The sequence below is a fragment of the Ornithorhynchus anatinus genome, chromosome X4, assembly GCF_004115215.2.
Source record: "Ornithorhynchus anatinus isolate Pmale09 chromosome X4, mOrnAna1.pri.v4, whole genome shotgun sequence".
Lineage (NCBI taxonomy): Eukaryota > Metazoa > Chordata > Mammalia > Monotremata > Ornithorhynchidae > Ornithorhynchus > Ornithorhynchus anatinus.
The window spans coordinates 927,980-948,154 of NC_041752.1; the positions used below are offsets into that span (position 1 = coordinate 927,980).

Sequence of the window (20,175 nt, forward strand, 5' to 3'; positions counted from 1 at the left end):
GAGTGGGGCTCCTAGGTCGGTTTCCGATTTCATTCATCCGCATCCACCCTGTCCCGCCGCCCTCACCCCGCCCACCGGACCGCCATCCCCCAGCGACTGGGAAAGAGCAGAGATAGAAATTGGGCTGCGAGAGGAGAAACTGGGCTGCTCAGGGCTTTCACTCCCTCCCTCACCCCCGCTTGGCCTTCACCTACTCCCGCAGACCTCTGCGGGCGGTCGGACCCAGTCTCCGCGGCGGTCAGTTTGGGCGGGGGAGGGGGCGCTGGGAAGGAGAGGAGGAAGGGTCCCGCGGCCCCTGGCCCCTGGGTCCGGGAGGGCTCAGGAGCCGAGGGGATGAGACCCTGGGGACAAGGAAAATTGAAGACGGAAAAGGAGGAATTCAGGGCGACCGAAGATCGGCCGGGTTGTAGGGCTTATAGAGAGAGAGAGGCAGAGACGAAGGGACAGAGACACAGCGGCAATCGGGCGGGCAAAGAGCTGAAGAAACACAGGAGGGTCAGGGGGACTGGGCGACGCAGAGACAGATGGACAGAGAGATGAAGAGACGCAGGAGAGATAGAGAGACGGAGCTACCGGAGGCAGGCGGGCAGAGATACAGAGACAGAGGGGCGGGCAGCTGAAGGGACCCAGGAGGGGCAGAGAGACGAGGAGACCCAGAGACAGACGGGCAGGCAGCTGAAGAGACCCGGGAGGGACAGAGAGGCTGGGCGACACGGAGACGGACGGGCCGAGAGATGGACAGACCGCCAGACAGGCGAATGGGCGGAGGACAGAGAGACGGAGAGACTCAGAGGCAGAGAGACAGTCCCCTTGCCTGGTCCCTAGATGGGGAAACCCAAGGCGAACCTTGGGAAGGGAAAAAACCCCATCTGGTTTAAGAGTTTGGTTAAAGGAGAAACAGAACCCAGCTTCCTCCACTCCTCCCCTCCACTCCCCCTCCCCGGTCGCCCAGCCCGTGGCCCCCCAGACAGGCCGGGCGGGGGGTGGGTTCTCCGGGGAGGCGCGGCGCGGCGCCGAGAGGGTTAAGGCTCGGAGCGCCGGGCCATCTGTCTGCCCGGGTGGGTTATAACCGCGCAGATTAGGTTCCCGGGCTCAGTGTCGGGCTGGCCTCTCCCCACCGCCGCCTCCCGCGCTGCCCCGAGCCCCCCTCCCTCTGCTCGGTGCCTTGGCTGTTGCTTTGGGGGGCGCTGGGGGGGGGCGGGGGGGCCCGAGGAGAGACTGAATGAACCAGCCCGCCCCCACCTCTCCCTTCATGTGGATTTCTCTGAGCCCGGACCCCCGGATGCCATGGTTACTTTTGCCGCGGTGAGTGGGGGGCGCAGCGGGAGGGGGCTTGGGGGGCAGAGGGGAGAAGGGCCCCGACCCGCAATCCCACCCTCGCACTCCTTCCCCAGAGCAGTGCCGCCTCCGGCCCCATCCGCGCGCCGAGGAGAGTTTCTACTGAAAAAGGGAGGGGGGAATTGGGGACCCCCGCCCCCGGATTTCCCGCCGCCTCCCTGCCCCCGGGCTCCGGAGAAGCGACACTGAATTCGCCCAAGTCCGAGAGCGGGCTTCGGGCTCCGGTTTGTAAAGGGGGTTGGTGGAGGGAGAGGCCGGGGCAGCTTCGTGTTAAACCGGGGAGGGGTCTTCTCCCCCCCCCACCCATCCCGCCCCTTCACCTCCTTCCAGATACGGCGCCAATTCCAGGTAGATAATGGTGGCGAGGGGGGGAGAGAATCCCTCGGAAAGCCATCCCTTCCCTAGGAAATCTTGAGGTGCTAGGATGGCGTGGAGGGTCGGGGGTCGCGGGTCATGGAAAACCTCCCTTTTCCAGTTGGGGGAGAAATGGCCCTGGGATTGGCCTGGGTCCGTGCCCCCTCCCCCCAAACCCGCTTCCTTCTCCCATCGCGGGCCTGCAGGTGAGGGGATCCCTCAGGCCCGGTCCCCGCCGCCGCGAGGGGCAGCAGGTCGCGGGACGAGAACGGAAAGAAAGGGTCAAAAAATCCCATCCCTGAGGCCTGAGGGTCGTTTCTAAATTTCCCGGAGGCTGAGGGGAAGCGATGTGTGTGCTTGTATGTGTGTGGTTTTGGGCGGTTTTTTTTTGGGGGGGGGGGTCTTCTCTGTCTCCGCTCGCGTTACTGGACGAATCCTATTGCCCCAAACCCTGTGTACTGAAGCGGGAGGGGTCGATAGGCCTAGGGGACGAGACTGAGTATCGGGGGGCTGGGGGGTGTGTGTGTGTTTGAAGGGAGGTCAGGCCGGGCTCTGCTTTCGGTCAAAGCAGAAGGAACAGAGAATATGGGGATTGGGGGATGTGTGTGTGTGTGTGTGTGTGTGTGTGTGTGTGTGCGCGCGCGCGCGTGTGTGTGTGTGTGTGCGGGGGGGAGGTTGTTGTTTTGTAATTTCGCCTCCTGAATAGTGCTGCGGTCCGACCTGTTTTTCTCTCCGGATCGGCCTCTCCCCACCTCCGGGGGTCCGGGTCGAACCCGCTCCGTTCGTGCCCCGGGGTCCGAGGCGGCTACACCATCTTGGAAGGGGCGAGGGTGGGTGGGAGGGGGGAGGCGGGGGGCAGGAGCTGCTCGCCCCCGTTTTCCCACACCCAGAAAAGAAACCTCCCTTTCACCACCACCGGCCGCCCCCCCCCCCCCCCCCCCCGCGCCTTTGTGACATGCGGCACAAAGAAAGTTCAGCGACTGAGAGTTTGGAGAACGAGAGAGACCCAGCCCGTTCGCTGGATCTGAGCACATGTGTGTGTGTGTGTGTGTGCGCGCGCGCGCCTCTGTGTCTGTGTGTGTGTCTGTGTGTCTGTGTGTGTCCGTGTGTGTGTAGCGGGGGCGGGAGCAGGAGGCCGGGTGCGGGGTGTCGGTGCGATCGGGGGCCAGCTCTATCTCCCGAGGGGGAGGGGGCGAGGGGGGCCCGAGACCGGGCCGTGGAGTCGGGCGGCTTGTGGGTGCTTGCACAGACACTTTGGGCGGGCGTGGTGAGAGAGGAGGGAGGGGGTGAGGAAGGGAAGGGATGGAGAGCGGGAGTCTTTCCCCCGCGGATGCGTGAGGGGGCGTGAACGAGAGGAGGGGGCCGAGTCTGGCGGAAGGCGAGGTGTCCGCGGGTTGGGGGTCGGAAGGGCCCCCTGGATGCGCCCCGATGATGCGCCGAGGTCATTAGGGAGCACTAAGGGTTTGGCTGGAGCAGGGTCGCGGCTTGGGTGCGGGAGGCCGGAGGAAGGTTGAAACGCGGGATCAGAGGGAAGAGCGATGTCGGGAGGGCGAGGGGGAAGCTCGTGCGTGAAGCCCTTTGAGGCAGGGTGGCACTCCGAGCGCCCTCCGTCCCGTGAGGGCACGGAGAGGCAGCTGCCTCTGAAAGATGCTCGGCGTTTAACCTGACCCCGAGGCCACCGGGGGTCAGTGACCTTTGGAGGCGGGGGAGGGGCCAAGGTACATTTCTGGTGGAGGTGGGGGTCTGCTTCCGATCGGAGAGGCGTGTCGCGACACGGAGGGGTCGAAAGAGAGAGGAGGAGGTGAAGTTAAGCGTGGTGAGCCGGGGGAGAAGGAGATTGGGCGGGGGGGCCAGGGGAGGGCCCTGGATAGCCCTCAGCGGGATGAAGTGAAGGGAAAACGAGCGGGTCAGAGTAGGGAGAAAGGGACGGGGAGTAGGGATTGGGGCATGATTGGGGTCTTCCCTGGGGGGAGGGGCGGGGGCCGGTCGCCTTGGACCGTCGGCTGGGGCAGGGGTCCGGCACGTGGCCGGGGGCGTGGCTTTACACTAACAACACTTGTGGGGTTTAACAACAGTCACACGCCCCGGGGTCCGTCTGGCGCGTTCTTCGCCCCGAAGCGCTGTCACATCACTCACCTCGTTTTCTGAAGCCCAGAGAGGTTAGGCGGCTTGCCTAAACTCACCCAGCAGTCGGGGCCTCCCGGCTCCCCGAGAGCTTGCCCCCGGGCCTTCCTCCTTCCGGTCCTCCCGGGCGGCGGCGCACGTGGGACCATTTTAACTTTTACTTTTGCGGGGTCGTCCTTCCCCTCTCCCTCCCCAACAAGCGCCGTAGCTTCCTTCCCAAAAGGAGATCTGAACGAGGTCCTAACGGCCGGGGAGCCTGGCTTGGGCCCAGAGTAGGGCCCACACCCCTCTCCCCGGGGCCCTGACGCGATCCCCTACTCCCGCGCCTGGTCTATATAACGGGGAATATCGCCTCCCCCCCCCCCCCCCAGGGACCCCTGCCTCCGATGTAAAGATGCCTCAGTCTCGTGGCTCCTCTCTTGGAGACCAGTCTTCATTCTCCTGCTTAGTAATAATGATGATAATAATTACGGTATTTGTTAAGCACTTACTATGTGCCAGGCGCTGTACTAAGCGCCGGCGTCGAAACAAGTAAAGTGGGTTGGACACAGTCCCTGCCCTCCGTGGAGCTCACAGTCTCAATCCCCATTTTCCAGATGAGGTAGCTGAGGCGCAGAGAAGTAAATTGACTTGTTCAAGGTCACACAACAGACAAGTGGTGGAGTCGGGATTCGAACCCATGACCTTCTGAATCCCAGGCCCGTGTTCTATCCACTCCGCCATGCTGCTTCTCGAAACTGCAGCCGCCGCGGCCCTCCCCCCCCGACCCCAGCCGAGGACAGACAGTTGCACAGACCTGGTTCTCTGCTCCGGGCGTCCTCAAACCCAAACTCAGCCGGAGAGACAGCCGTCAAAAGAGGGGTCTCCGGCCTTGCAGAGTGGACCGGGGGCGGGCGCAGTCTAACTCCTCCCCGGGGGACCCTCGGGCCGAAGCCCCCCCCCCCCACCCCCCGGGGCGAGACGGAGTCCGGGCGCCGCGGTGGCCAAGCCCCCGGGTTCCGGTCCCAGGGACACGAGCAGGCCGGAGCCAGCTGTTTCCACGGAGCCAGAAGCAGTTCCGTTGCTTTTCTTGGCGAGGTCAGGCCAATTAAGGCTGATTGGAAGAGGTCACCCCCGGTGCGTCTCCACTTCCCCGGGCGGGACCCGGACCGAACTGCGAAACGACATAACGTTTCCCTCCCTAGTCCCCGGAGACTTTCAGCTCCCGGTCCTCCCGCCCTCCGAGCCCCCGGCCGGTCCCCTGTTCCGCCCACCCCACCCCCAGGCTCCCTCCTCCTCCTCCCCGACCACTCCACCTCCCTCGGGGTCCGCCCTCAGCCTAGGGTCTTCCTCGCAAGCTCCCCTCAACCGCGACCCCGGTTCTGGCCATTCCCGGCCTGTTCCAGGGAGCGGGAGCCCCAGCCTCGGCTCGCAGGCCCCGCGCCTTATCCCAGATGTGGCCAGATGTGACCAGCTGCCGGCAGACTCGTCCATGGAAGTGGCGGGTTCTGGCGGCTAGGGCCCAGGACATGGCGCCGGGCTCCGGGCTGGGGGGAGAAAGAGGGGAGAAAAGGGGGAGGCGGGGCGGGCACCTGCTAGGGTGAGACCCGTCGGCCTTCAAAATGAGCGAGTCTGTACTAAGTAAGGGGGTTCCAGAGACCGGGGGTGTGTGTGTGTATGTTGCTGGGGTGGGGGGGGGAGGGGAGGGGAGGAGGGGGGAACAAAGGGGAGGAGGAAGGAAGAGGAAGAAGGTGGGGAGAACGAGAGGGTGTGTCGGGGGGGGGGGGGGGTCTGTGGATAGTGAACAGGGAGTGGGATTGTGTCTTTACTTGACGTCTTTTAGGTGGCTATGTCCCCTCCCCCTTGTCTGCTTCCAAGCCCTCCAAAAAGGTCTTCCTCGAATTCCTGGGGAGGACATCACCTCCTCTTCCTCCTCCTCCTCCTCCTCTTCACGGCCTGATTGATTGCCCTCGGGTTCCCATTCCTGCCTACCCCCTCAGCATCGCAGCGATGTATCAGCCATTCAGTGGTTGATTGCTTCTGTGCTGACCATTCGTTCCTGTTCTCACACTCTATTACCTACTACGACTTTGCCCATCTGGATCGCTTCTTGCCTCAGGGTCAGATGGGACGCTCCTGGGTCCTCATCTTACACTCTGCGTTCCCAGAAGTCCTGCACAGTGGGGGCAATAGGGGTGGTGCCCCCGGGTTCCAGATGTGGAGGTGAAACCACTGTCTCCTCCTCACTGACAGGAAGGAGGAGGCGGTTCTACAGCTGAGAGATCAGGTCTGAGCAACCCCTCTCCTTCCTTCTTCTCTCTCTTTCCTTGGCCAGGTAGGGGCTGGTTCCAGCCCTGGGGCAAAACCAGACCCTTGTTGGGAATTCGGAGGGAGAGTGTGGGCCTCCTGTGGGAGGAGAGAGAGAAGGAGAGTGAGAGATTGTTTCCAAACAGTCCTTACCCCAGGAGGAACCATTGGCATATTGTGTGACCTTGGGAAGTCAATTAACCTTTCTGTACTTCGGTGATGAAAAATAGGAATTGAATGCTTGCCTCCCTGCCCTTTAGATTGTAGGCTCCATGTGTGGCAGGGACTGTGTCCAACTTGATTAGTATCAACCCTAGTGCTTAGTACAGTGCTTGGCACATAGCAAGCACTTTACCTATAGCACAAGCACTGATCATCAAGAGAGGTGGGCTGAATCCTAATGTGCTTATTGATTAAACTGCTAATGGAATTTAATTAACTGTGGTAATGGTTAAGCGCTTACTATATACGCCAACTATTACACTAAACACTGGGATTGAAACAGGCTAATCAGATAAATCACAGTCCCTGCCCCAAAAGGAGTTCACAGTCCAAAGAGGAGAGAGAAATGATATTTAATGTCTATTTTACAGATGAGAAAACTAAGGCAAGGTTTGGATTAGAACCCAGTTCCCCTGACTATTTTTTATAGTACTTACTATGTGCCAGACATTGTACTAAGCTCTGGGTAGATACAAGTTAATCAGGGTGGACACAGTTTCTGTCCCTCATAGGGCTTACAGTCTTAATTCCCAATTTTCAGATGCAGTAACTGAGTCCCAGAGAAGTTAAGTGACTTGCCAAAGATCACACAGCTGACAAGTGGTCGTTGCCAGGATTAGAACCCAGGTCCGTCTGACTCCCATCTTGGGCTTTATCCACTGGGCCATACTGCTTCTCTGTACCTTCTGGGCACCTATGGCAGGCAGAGTTCTGTGTTGGGCACAGCACTGTGCTGGAGACCCACAATGGAGTCAGGAAATCAATAGTGGCCGCCCTGCCCCTCCGGGCGAGGTTGGGATGGTCACAGCTATGGAAGGCAGGCTGGGACCCTAAGATTGGCTGGCCGCAGTGGCCTGTGAACACCCTTGAGAAGAGGCCTTTAATTGGCTGGGAATGAGGTCCATCGGCCTGAAATTGAGAGAAATGACCCCCTTTGGCTGAAGAGAAATTAGGGCTAGGAGTTACGGGAAGGCCTGCCTGGGTCATCATTGTCTTTTCTTCATCTTCTGGGCAGGGAACATGTCTATCAACTTTGTTCTATCGTATTTACCAAAACACTACAGTACCCTGCACACGGTAAGCACTCAATAAATGCGATTGATTGACTGGAGATGCCTCCCGAGGCAGCGCTTGTTGCTGGACAGTCTGGTGAAAGACCCACAGCCCATACACACTGTATGCCCCCACAGACTGTCCACACTGCAGTTGCCCAAAGACTCTCCACACAGTGCATAGATTGTTCACACTGCACATGCTTGCTGTCTGCACTGCACATACACACCATCCACGCTGTATACCACACATTGTGCACCCTGTATTCCTGCTGTGTTTTCTATGTTTATAGCAAAGAGGGCAGGGGCTGCAGGGGGTGGTTCAGAGTGTAACTCGGTCTCACTCTGAGTAGTCAATGTTTCTATGTTCAATCTGTGTACAGTTCTCTCTAAACTGTAAGCTCACTGTGGGCATCGAACATGCCTACCAACACTGTTATATTGTATCCCAAGTGCTTAGTACAGTGCTCTGCACACAGTAAACATTCAATAAATACGATTGGTGGGGTGGAGGGAGAGACAGGTGACCATGCATCTGGTGTTCAGCTGGTCTGAATGTCCCCTGTCCCACACAACCATGACACTGCATGCCTCTATGTCCAATGTCTTTGTGGTCAGTGTCCAGCCTCCCTTCATTGTGGCTTCCACCACCAAGCCCCACAGCTCAGAAAGGATGCCCCTGATCACAGGGATGCAGAGGTTCTGGGGCAGGAGACAGTCAGCAGTTGCCCCTGGGGACACATTCCAGATGTGGGTGGCCTTGGGTGAGTTTCAGCACCCTGGGTTATGTGATGTCATCACATGCCCAGCATCATGCATGCGATGCCCATGTGAACATGCCCATGTCGACAGGGTCAATCACCGGCCTCAATGCGACTCTGACCGATCAGTGGCTCTGAGAGGCCCCTGATTGATTGGGAAGAGGAGTAGAGGATGACAAAGAACACCTCAGTTGGCCTGGGGAGGGTCTGTCTGTAGCTGGAGACCTGTTCGGTACTGCAAAAGGACCTCAGTCTGATTCCAACTGGACGAGGGAGGGATGAGAGGGTGTGTCTGGGGGGGTGGGTGAAAGGGGCCTGTGGAGGGATTAGGGGGTGTGGGAGGTGCAGGAACTGGGGAAGAGGGCAGAAGTAGTAGCATTTACTAAGTTCCTCTCCTCTACCCCTTCCCTGCCCTACAGCACTTGTGCATATTTGTACATATTAATTATTTTATTTTATTAATGATGTGTATCTATCTATAATTCTATTTATCTATTTTGATGCTATTGATGCCCACTTACTTGTTTTGTTTTGTTGTCTGTCTCCCCCTTCTAGACTGTGAGCCCATTGTTGGATAGGGATTGTCTCTATTGCCGAACTGTATTTTCCAAGTGCTTAGTACAGTGCTCTGCACACAATAAGCAGTCAATAAATACGATTGAATGAATGAATGAATGAATGAATGAATGAATGAATGAAAAGTGCCCACTGGGTGCGTTGCAGGGCGTTACACTAGACTTTGTGGGGTGTGTGTGTGGTATGGAGAGTGTGGGGACTAAATGGGGGGCATGGAGGTGATGTGGGAGGCAAGGGAAAGAAGGGGATGAGCAATGTGTGTTTGGGGCTACGGGATGATTGGAGGGTGTGAGGACCGGGATATGGAGGTGTGTGGGAGGGTCTGAGGAGAATGTGTGGGGTCTGGAAGGCATCTCTCTGGAGGGTGGCGAGTTTCCATTCAACAGTACCAAAGAGAGCAGTGGCCTGTGGAGGGCAGGACAGGGGAGGCATGTGAATGCGCAGCTAGCCCACTTCCCAGCTCCTCATCCCACCCAGGCTCCTTTCCCCCTCCGTACTTTTCTCCGTCGGTCAGTGTCCACTGCTGGCATCTCCTGTCCGACCTTTAGAGTGGCGGCTCCTCACCACGATGGAGGGGTGGGGGGTTTCGCTCCTGCCTCGTCCTCCTGTCGGCCTCTCTTCTCCCACTTTTGGAAAGGTGGGCTTTCCCGCCGCTCCAGTTCATCGCTCCTCTCTGCCTCCTGGGGTTTGGGGGCCTCTGGAAGTATCCGCCGGGGTGCAGGACACTGGGTTTGGGTAAAGACTCATGATCACCCCAGACCTGTGGCGGGAAGAAGCCAGGCGCCGGGGGATTCTGAGTTGGAGTTGGGGAGGGCTTAGAGCTGCGAGACAGGAAACAGAGGGGTCAGGAGAGACAGGGAGGCTTAAGTGGAATGTCAGGACTGGTATTTCCTGGGGTCGAGCAGGGCCAGCAAGGGACCCGAAGCCTCCAGGGAGACCCTCGGGCTGGACGCCCCACCTGAGCGCTCTGCCCAGTGGGATTGGGAAAACGTCCAGCGTTGGAATAGTCGTAAGGCCCCTGATGTTGGGAAGCAGATTCTGTTTATGGCCTCTGGATCTCTCGGTGCCCCTTCCCGCACAGCAGCAGAGACGAGGTGGGGGGTCAGGTCTGCTCGGATGCCTCCCAGTGCTCTGCATAGAGTAAGCGCCCAGTAAATACCACTGATGATTATGATCCTGCCCTGCTGGACGGGGACGGCGGACTCGCCCCGCCGAGCCATTGGAAAATTGCCGGAGGGTCTAAGGGGATTGTCTCAGTGGGATTTCCTTAGCCAGTTCCAGAACCTCGGTCTGCTGTCGACGTCCGATGGACCCCGAAGAGGGGCCTCGAGGTCCTCCGTATTTCTGCATCAATCAATCAGGGCTATTTCCTGAGCACTTACTGCCCCCTGCCTGCGATGAGGGGTTCGAGGGGAGTCCTTGTGCCCCCTGTCTGTGGTGAGACGTTACAGCAGTGCCACTGTGCTCTGTGCCCGGTGCCCTCTGTCCCTGGTCAAACATTCCCACGGAGTCCTTGTGCTCTGTTCGAAGCAGGAGGGAGAATAGGTATTGAATCCACACCTTACAAATGAGGAAACTGAGGCACTGAGAACTCAAGTGACTTGGCCAAAGTCACACAGTAGGCAAGTGGCAGAGCTAGGATTAGAACCCAGGTCTCCTGATTCCTGAGCTTGTACTTCTTCCACTTGGCCCCACTGTTTTGTTCTCTTTTTTTCCCCCCATGGTCTCTGTACGGTGTTCCAGGCACTGTTCTAAGCACTGGGGTAGATACAAGGTAGTCGGGTTGGAAACAGTCCATGTTCCACAAGTGGCTCAAAGTCTTAATCCCCATTTTAAAGATGAGATAAGTGAGGCACAGAGGAGTGAAGTGACTTGCCCGGGGTCATGCAGCAGACAAGCGGCAGAGCCAGGACTAGAACCTAGGCCCTTCTGACTCCCAGGCCCAGGTTGGTCACTAGGTCATACCTCTCCTGTTCGAAGTAGCACCATTGTATCAGGATAAATACCGCTGAAAAAATAATTGAATACAGTAGTAGGCAAAGTAGTACTTTTAGATGTCTTTTATGTGCAAAGAACCATTGTAAGTGTTGAAATAGTCAAATAAATAATGGACAGGAGGGTTGAGGGATTCCATCCTGTCCTTTCCAATTCTAACAGGGAGGGGGTGGAGAAGACAAACTGGAGTCTTGGGAATGAAAGGAAGGGGTTGCTGGAGTTTGGAATGATAATTCTAACCCAGTGCCTTCCCATCAACAATCTCAGTTGATTTTCAGTGGGGCAGAGGCAGAGATTCTTAATCCCATTTTAAAGATGGGGAATCTGAGGCCCAGAGAGGTAAAGAGGTCACCCAGCAGGTCAGTAACAGAGCTGGGATGGGAACTTTTCAGAAAAGTATCCCAAAGGAGAGAGACTGACATGGTTCGGACTCTTCTCTCTAGAGAGACCAGGCTGAGAACATAATTGAAGTTTATTGAGTTAGAGAATTCTTCTTCTTCTCTAAATCTCATGCCAACAACAATTCTGGATGCAGGTGTTAGAATTTGCTTCTGCTCCTCCAGGAACTCTTCTCTGACAGACTTTGAGCATGGTCCAAAGTGCTAGAGAGATTCTTTCAAGAGTTGCTGAATGCAGATCAATCAGTCAATCAATGGTATTTACTTAATGTTTACTGTGTGCAGAGTACCACACTAAGTGCTTGGGAAAGTACAATACAACAGAGTTGGTAGACAAGATCTTTGCCCACAAGGAGCTTACAAGCTAGAGGGGAGACAGACATTAAAATAAATTATAGATAGAGGAAATGGCAGGGTAGAAGGATATGGACATAAATTCTGAGGAGCAGATGGCACTCCAGTCATACACCCAACTGAAAATTCATATTGGCAACATAGCTAAGCTAATTCTGTTACCTAGGCAGCACACTGACTAATGGCACAGTGATAGACAAGGAAGTAGAAAACCAGACAGAGGAGACCAACACATCCTTGGGGGAAGCTACATAACACAGTGAATAGAGCACAGGCCTGGGAATCAGAAGGTCATGGGTTCTAATCCCAGCTCTGCCACTTGTCTGCTGTGTGACCCTGGGCAAATCACTTCACTTTTCTGTGCCTCAGTTACCTCATCTGTAAAATGGGGATTGGGACTAAGAGCCCCACATGGGAAAGGGACTGTGTCCAACTTGACTTGCTTGTATCCACACTAGCTCTTAGTACCGTGCCTGGCACATAGTAAGCACTTAACATATACCATTATTATTATTATTATTATTATTATCCTTTGGGAGGCTGCCAAACTTAGAGTGTGTCAGCCACGTGGTATCAGGTTCCAGACCAAACTCAAGCTCTACAGAGCTGTAGTGTTGACCAACCTTCTCTAAGACTGTGAGACTGGGACTCCACACTGACACCAAATCTGACTCCTCGAGCAGTTCCACCAGTGTCACTGTCGGGCCAGAGTCAACATCAAATGGTGAGACGAGATCACGGACGGTGAAGTTCTGGAACGGAGACAGTCTCCCAGCTTCGAAGCTCTGCTCACCTTAACAAAGCTATGCAGGTTGGGAAAAGTGAGAAGAATGAGCAACAATGAGAGACCCAAACAGCAGCTGGATGGAAAGCTGAAATTGGGAAACTGAAAGCCAGGAGGGCAGAAGAAGTGATTTAAGGACATGGTAAAACAAAGCCTCAGTGAATGTGGCACCCGACGTGATACCTGGGAGTTAGTTGGTAAGAACAGACCAGCATGGACACTGCTTCTAGAAGGAAATGGGGTTTTTCTGAGCAGAAGCTTCATAAGGATCAAGAGACAGAGGCAGATGCAGTGGCAGACACTGCAATCAGTAAATGTGGCAGAACAACAGGAGATGTGTGAGTGTGTGTGTGTGTATGTTTGTGTGTGTTCATGCCTAGTGAGGATGGGGCTGGGAATCCCTCAGCTTCATGGTCACACACATACACACACAGACTCCATCCTTAGTAACAACATCCTCAAGTTCAAAAGACAACCATACACCAGCAGGGTGAGTGGGCTCCAATGGAGCTAAAGGGTAGCAAGTTCAGAAACAACAGGAGAAACACATCTTGCCTTCCCTCAGCAAGGGGTGAGCACAGCAAATCTGTTCCCACAGGGAGCTGTGCGGCTGGAAACACCCACAGGTCCATCCCTGATGGAGAGGGGAGAGTCAGGGGTGTTGGATAGTCTATGCTGGGTCACCAAAGGAGAGTTGGAGGTGTTAGATGGTTCGTGCTGGGTCACTGGGGGAGAATCAGGGGTACTAGAAGTATCTATCATTCATTCATTCAATCATATTTATGGAGCACTTATTTTGTACAAAGCACTATTCTAAATGCTTGGGAGAGTACAGTACAACCAACAGACACATTCCCTGACCACAACGAGCTTAAAGCCTTGATAGAGTAGTTGGATGGAGAGGGAAGAGCCAAAGGAATAAGGTGAGGAGGGGTGTCCAGGAGGAAAACCAGCATGAGGTCCACCCCAGAGTTTGGGGGCCACTGTCAGAGACAGAGTCCTGGGCTGGACAGGCCAGAGGATGAGCTGGGGAGGGGTTGCAGGTAGGGGAGTACTCAGCTCTTGCTCCTCTGTTGCCAAATTGTACTTTCCAAGTGCTTAGTACAGTGCTCTGCACACAGTAAGCGCTTAATAAATACAATTGAATGAATGAATGAGCCCAGGGGAGCAGGGTGGGAATGGGTAGCCAGGCTCAGGGAAGAGTTGTGTTTTAGCCAAGCTGTGATTTGATGATAGAAACCAGACCACCAGACCTTGGGAATCTGTCAGCACCTGGAACACAGGGCCGACTCGGTCCCTGCCAGAAAATCCCATCTAGAGGAGGATGGAAGGAGGGGGAACGGGATCCTCTGTGGGATGCAGCACAGCCTCGTAGAAAGAGCACGACCTGGAAGCCAGAGGACCCGGCTTCTAATCCCGACTCCACCACTTGTAGGCTTGTGACCTTGATTGAGTCACTTAACTTCTCTGTGCCTCAGTTACCTCATTAGTAAAGTGGGGATTAAATCCACCTCCCTCCGATATAGTCTGTGAGTCCCATGTGGAATAGGGACTGTGATTGACCCGATTATCATGTGTCTGCCCTAGCACTATATGTGCCTGGCATATAGTTAGTGCTTAGCAAGTATCATTTAAGAAATTGGGGGAGGAAAATCCCCCTCTTCTCTTTGCTTGCCAGGGTTCCACAAGTGGGAAGTTGCGACCAATCTAACAGAAGAGAAAAGATGGAGGTACTGGAGGAGGAGGAGACAGAGTGGGTACAGGGGTCCCAGCTGTGAGGGCGATGGGACTGGTGCCCCTGAGTTCTGGCTGAGGTGGGTGATGGACAAAGTTTAAGACTGTGAAGGCCTGAGCTTCAGGCAAGGGGAAAGGAATATCCATGAAGACCCAAAGGAAAAACTCCTTTCACTTGGAGAACATTTTCCCACCTGCAGGGAAGTCTCTGTGTGTGAGACTGGAGAAAAGTGACATGGGAACATCAGCCCCTCTATCCTCCTCTCTGCCACAGTCTTGGCCAAGAGTACACACTCAGTATACAACTCCTTTGACCTCTAGAGCACTGCCCTCAGCCACAGGGCTTGACTTTGGCCTGGCCCAGCCGGGCCTAGACATTCACTATGTCCCCCGGGGCTTGGGGATTTCTCAGGAATGTCATTGGCTCTAGGGGCTTTCCTACTTGTCTGGACTAGGAGGGCAGGGGATCGGGGGCCCCGCAGACCTGGGGGTCCTGGCCCCTACTTGGACGGTTGTAACCAGAGCCCCCGGTGGGGGGGCGGAGGGTTCCGGGCCTCAGATCTCCCCTAGCTGCTGCTACCCTGGGAGCTGGGCCGCGGCCACCTCTTCACTTCCTGCCCCAGCTGAATCCATCCTGCCCGCGGCTTCTCCGGTTTCTGGGGGAGAGCCACAGGCCACAGTGAGGTATCTGAGTGCCCCCGCAATGCCGCTCCTCCTCACCCTGTGCACGCGCACACACACTCTCACCCACACACTCATCTAGTGCTTGGTATAATGTTTGGCACATCATAAGCACTTAACAAATACCACTATCATTATTATATATACACACACACTCATCTAGCACTTAGTACAGTATTTGGCACATAAAAACCACTTAATGAATGCCACAATTATTATTAGTATACAACACTCCCTCATTCTCTCTCTCTCTCTCTCTCTCTCTCATACACACACACACACACACACACACACCTCCCACCCAGCTGTAGCCAGCACCGATCCCAGGAGTTGGGGGCGGGAAGGGGGCAGTTTGCTAGAACTGGAGCTGGCACAGCCCAGTTTCCTGGAAGCTCACGGCCCAAGAGACTCTTGAGTTTCAGTTTGGCTCAGTGGAAAGTGTGCAGGCCTGAGTGTCAGAGGACCTGGGTTTTAAACCTGGCTCCGACAGTGGCCTGCTCTGTGCCCTTGGGCAAGTCACTTAACTTCTCTGTCTCAGTTACCTCATCCATAAAATGGGGATTTAATGTTTAATCTCCCTTTTACTTAGGCTGTGAGCCCTGTGTGGAGCAGGGTCTGTGTCTAACCTGATTAAATTGCATCTACCCCAGTGTTTAGAACAATGCTTGTCACACAGTAAGAACTTAATAATAATAATAATGAGGATGATAAATGAACCCCTAGAGACTCAGCCAACCCCCCTCTGTTCTCTTCTTTTCCCACTCCCCTCTGCAGGCCAGATCCCAGTCGGTTCCCACCAGGACCTGGGTGGGGCCAGAATGGGAGGGCCTGAGCTCTGCCCCTCACTCCTGGCCATTGAGGTGGGCAGGGTACAGTGCCAACCACTCCCACAGGAAAATCTTTCCCGAGGGTCTAGCACAGACACCACCATTGTCCGTCCCCAGCTCCTAGCCTAGCCACTGCCCATCTTTAGCTCCCAGACTGGCCATGGCCTGCCCTCCAGTGGGGATGCCGTTGGTCCAGGCATTCAATTCCTACATTCTCGAAGGTGACACTGCTATTGGCAAGGCCCTATCTGGGGGTTGGTGTGGTGGACGGATGGATGGTCACCAGGCTCCACCTCCCACCCTGTGTGCTTGGAGCTCCCACTCTGGGCTGCACTCAGGGCTTTGTCAGTCAGTCAATCAGTTAAGCAAATAGTATTTATCATCCCTGTCCTGTCTCTGTTCCCAAGGCTGCCTCTCGGTCCCCTGACCTTGAGGAGGGCAGCCTCTTTCCCAGGGTCTGCCCCGGACTGATCTCTCTGTTGTCAGGTCTCCTAGCAGCTCCTGCAATCTTTGCAATGAATAAATCCCGTGGTTCCTTGACAGCTATTCAGTAGTGAGGGTACCAGATAACTTAAATATTTCACCATGGCTGTCAGGGGCATCCAAGGACTTGGGGACTCATCAACCTTAATTTCAGGCTCTCCTTTCAGATAATTCAAACCTACCACTATGGCAGAAATTCAGAGCAGAAGTCTCTGGGCTGAGCTGGGCTGAGGGGAGCAGGAGAAGAGGGATGCAGGGAGCCTTATTATGGAAAGCACCCCCCAACTTTACCACGGGGGGGGGGGGACCCCTGTGTGGAGGGGGTGGGGAGGACTAGGTGCCTGTAAGGGAGGGGAGAGTTGGGGACAGCTGGGGGTGGGGTGATGGGGGTTAGATGGGAGGGTAGGGGAGGCCAAGAATTGGGAGATGATGGATAGGGAGAGATGAGCTGGTAAACTGGCCCCAGGTGGTCTCATGCTTCCAATTCTGTGAAAGGTTGGGGGTGGATGGGTCTGTGCTTACCAGTTAGTTTAAGCCGGTCATTCCTGGAGACAGAGGCCTCGATGTGATGAAGCCCTGAGGTCCTCTGCCATGTGGGAGACACTGGTTTCACTGTTGGAAAGAAGGGAGAAGCTCTGAGGATTTCTATGGTATTTTTGACACTGTCACCACCCCCCAATAAAATGGATACAAGCTAGAGCCGGAGAGTCATACCTTGTAACCAGAGAATGAGCAGGTCCGTCTTGTAAAATAAAGCTTCGGTTCCTATGCCCTGAAGAAACAGCTCTCCCTGCCTCCAGCCCCACTTGACTCTGGGGGAGGTTGAACCCGAAATGGGGCCGGTTGAACCCCAAATGGGGCCTCCCTACAGATAACATGGGTATGGATATGGGGGTGGATTCGGTGGGGGAGAGAAAACTCAGGATGGGGTAGACATGGTACCTGGGTTCCAGTTAACAGGTCCCAGAGGTGTTTGGGTCACTTGGGGAGAGTCAGGGATGTTGGATGATCCATGCTGGGTCTTTGGGGGAGAGCCAAAATTGGAGTGGAGAGTCAGGGTGGTTGGATGGTCTGGGCTGAGTCACTGGGAGAGAGTCAGGGTTGGAGAGGGGAGAGTCAGGGGTGTTGGCCAGTCCCTGCTCGGTCGCTATGGGTGCCCACTCCCCTGAGTCACCTCTAACCCACCTTTCTCCTCTCAGTTCTTGCAGGTGAACAGGGGGATGTCCGTGTTGTTCTATGTGACATTTCTCGCTTTCTTCCGTGGCCTCCAAGCGAGCATGGACCCCCGGCCGGTGCCCGAAGACTCCCTCAACTCCCTCGTCATCAAACTGATCCAGGCCGACATCCTGCGGAACAGGCTGGCCAAGCAGGCGGTGGACGTGAAGGGGGAAGCCCCGGGGGAGTCGGGGACACGTGAGCCCAAGGCGGGCTTCCAGCCAGTGGTCGCGGCCGACCCGGACGTCTTGCGGCAGCAGAGACGCTACAGCTCGCCGCGCGTCCTGCTGAGCGACAGCACCCCGCTGGGGCCCCCTCCCCTCTACCTCCTGGAGGACTTCGTGGAGACCCCGGGGGCCCCCAACCGGACGTCCCGCCGGCGTCGCCACGCGGAGCACCGGAGCCACCGCGGAGAGTACTCGGTGTGCGACAGCGAGAGCCTCTGGGTGACCGACAAGTCCTCGGCCGTCGACATCCGCGGACACCAGGTGACCGTCCTGGGAGAGATCAAGACCGGGAACTCCCCGGTCAAACAATACTTTTACGAGACGCGATGCAAGGAAGCCCGGCCAGTGAAAAACGGCTGCCGAGGCATCGACGACAAGCACTGGAACTCTCAGTGCAAGACTTCTCAGACGTACGTGAGAGCTCTCACCTCCGAAAACAATAAACTGGTCGGCTGGAGGTGGATCCGCATAGACACGTCCTGCGTCTGCGCTCTGTCCCGCAAGATCGGCCGGACATGAGCCGGCCCCACCCCTCCCCACCCCCGTATATAAATTATTACTTTAAATTATATGATATGCATGTAGCATATAAATGTTTATATTGTTTTTATATATTATAAGTTGAACCTTTATTTATTAAACTTCGGCCTCCTACAGTATATAAGCTTTTCCTCTCTCCGTTAAACCAGTGTGCGCCCCGACCCCATGTTAGACGCCCCCCAGTTTTGTGACCCCTCTCCCCTTCTGTAACTCGTGCCTCTCATGCCCCTGACATCCCGTTGTTCCCAAGCCGGTGACTGTCGTGCTAGTAAACTTGTTGAAAGCGGAAGACGGCAGAGTTGTGTTCTCTGTGGACGCGTTGATAGTCCCTTGCTATGTACTTGCTTCCTGTGGACCTGATTAAGAAGGGACCCGGCTCCTGCTACACCAAAGTGAGACATTCCGGCCAGTGGACTGGTTTTGTGGTCCGTAGACCTTCCGGGTGTCGCGTGGTTGAGTTGTTTCATAAGCTGCTGCACCCTGACCTCCCCTGTCCCTCTCATTTCCACTCCCTCCCCACCCCCAGGGTGGTGGGTACAACGTTTGGCCTGATTTGGCCTCCCCTGCACTGTGGGGGACCCTCTCTGAGGCTGCATGGGGGACTTTGAGCTCTTTGGAACACACTGGACTGGGAATGTGTCAGAGAAAAAGGCATTGCATAAGGAAACAATAATAATAATGATGATATTTGTCAAGGGCTTACTATGCGTCAAGCACTGTTTTAAGCTCTGGGATAGATACAAGTTAATCAGGTTGGACACAGTCCGTTTCCCACATGGGGCTCAACATCTTAATCCCCATGTTGCTGATGTGGCAACTGAGGCACAGAGAAGTTAAGTGACTTGGCCCAAAGTCACACAGCAGACAAGAGGTGAAATTGGGATTAGAACCCAGGTCCTTCTAAATCCCAGACCCATGCTCACCCACTACATCATGCTGCTTCTTGTTCACTGTCCACTGAAACTTCTGCCTTCCCTTCCACCACAGCTGGCCACCACCTTCTTCTTCTCCTCCTCCTCCTTCTTGTCCTCATCAGGACTCTAAGACACCAGGGTGCTCACAAGAGCAAAACACTAAGCTAACGGAAAATGCACAGATGAGCATTAGTGAAGGGGCCCTTGGTATAAGGATCAAGGATGGAGGGGAGGCAGGGAATAAGACAATTTTTTCTCCTTCTCCTCTTTCTCTGGCTTAACTCTTCTTTTCGCTCCCTGCATGAGATCTGTGTCTGGTCATATTTCCACTTGGACATGTTACGGCTGCCCAGACACTTGTCCATCAACACCAGGAAAACTTCTGATGACTAGTGTGGAATAGTGCTGGAAAAGGCCCAGCTGTGGGAAGAACTGTGGGGAGATAGTCTCTGCGGGCCACTGTAGAATTAATCAATCGTTTTTACTGAGTGCGTACTGTGTACAGAGCACTGAACTAAGAACTTGGGAGAGTACAATACAATAGAGTTGGTAGACACATTCCTTGTCTGCAATGAGTACACTGTCAAGAGGAGCTTATAGTTTAGAAGACTATAAAAGGAAAGTCTCTACTGGCCAGTGTAGAACCATGGGGGATACGGCCAATGTAAAACCATGGGGATACAGTCTCTGCTGGCCAGTGTAGAAACAGTCCAGTGGTTCTGTAGACATATTCTTTCCCAAAACCCCATCTCCATCCTGCTCCCTTTCTTCAAGTAAACACAAATCTATGGTCTGATGCCGCTTCAAAGGGAGTTCGGGCTCAGACTTGCAAAGGGTCAAGTACTCCAGGGCAATTGGACAAGGGTCCGAGCAACTGGGGGAGTCAGAGCACCCAGAGAAATTAGAGGGGGCCTGGCTCGCTGGGCCCCCGGGCTCCTGAACTGCAGGTTCCCTCGGTGACCCTAGGCCGGATGTGGCTGTGCCCTGGAGGGGTCCCGGGGGAGGAGAAACTGCAGCTCAAGGCCAGTCTAACCCTGGGAGAGGTCAGCCGGGTTTGACTCGGCTGGTCCGGGCTGGGCCAGGAGGAGAGGCCTCTTGCTCTCGGTGGCCCGTGACGCCCATCTGGATGGCGAGCAGGAAGCGGGGAGGTTCGCCTCTCCGAATGCGCCCCCGAGTTCGGCTGCGGCTTTGATATCCGAGCCACTGATGGATGGCATTTTTCGAGGGAAAGGTAATTCTTCCAAAGGAGGCATGGCTCACTTAACCCTTCGGGGGCCGGTCTGGCTTCCAGCTGCGGAGCATATGGGAAG

At 55.4% G+C, this 20,175-nt stretch overlaps 1 protein-coding gene across 1 annotated transcript; it reads left to right on the plus strand.

The window, feature by feature from the left end:
• The first annotated feature begins 1,049 nt into the window (after positions 1 to 1,049).
• Positions 1,050 to 18,070, plus strand: NTF3 (neurotrophin 3). The gene is made up of 2 exons (XM_029054373.2): positions 1,050 to 1,305; positions 17,169 to 18,070. Exons 1-2 carry the CDS (start codon positions 1,288 to 1,290, stop codon positions 17,928 to 17,930), a joined length of 780 nt encoding a protein of 259 aa, XP_028910206.1. The 5' UTR covers positions 1,050 to 1,287; the 3' UTR covers positions 17,931 to 18,070.
• Positions 18,071 to 20,175: the final 2,105 nt, after the last annotated feature.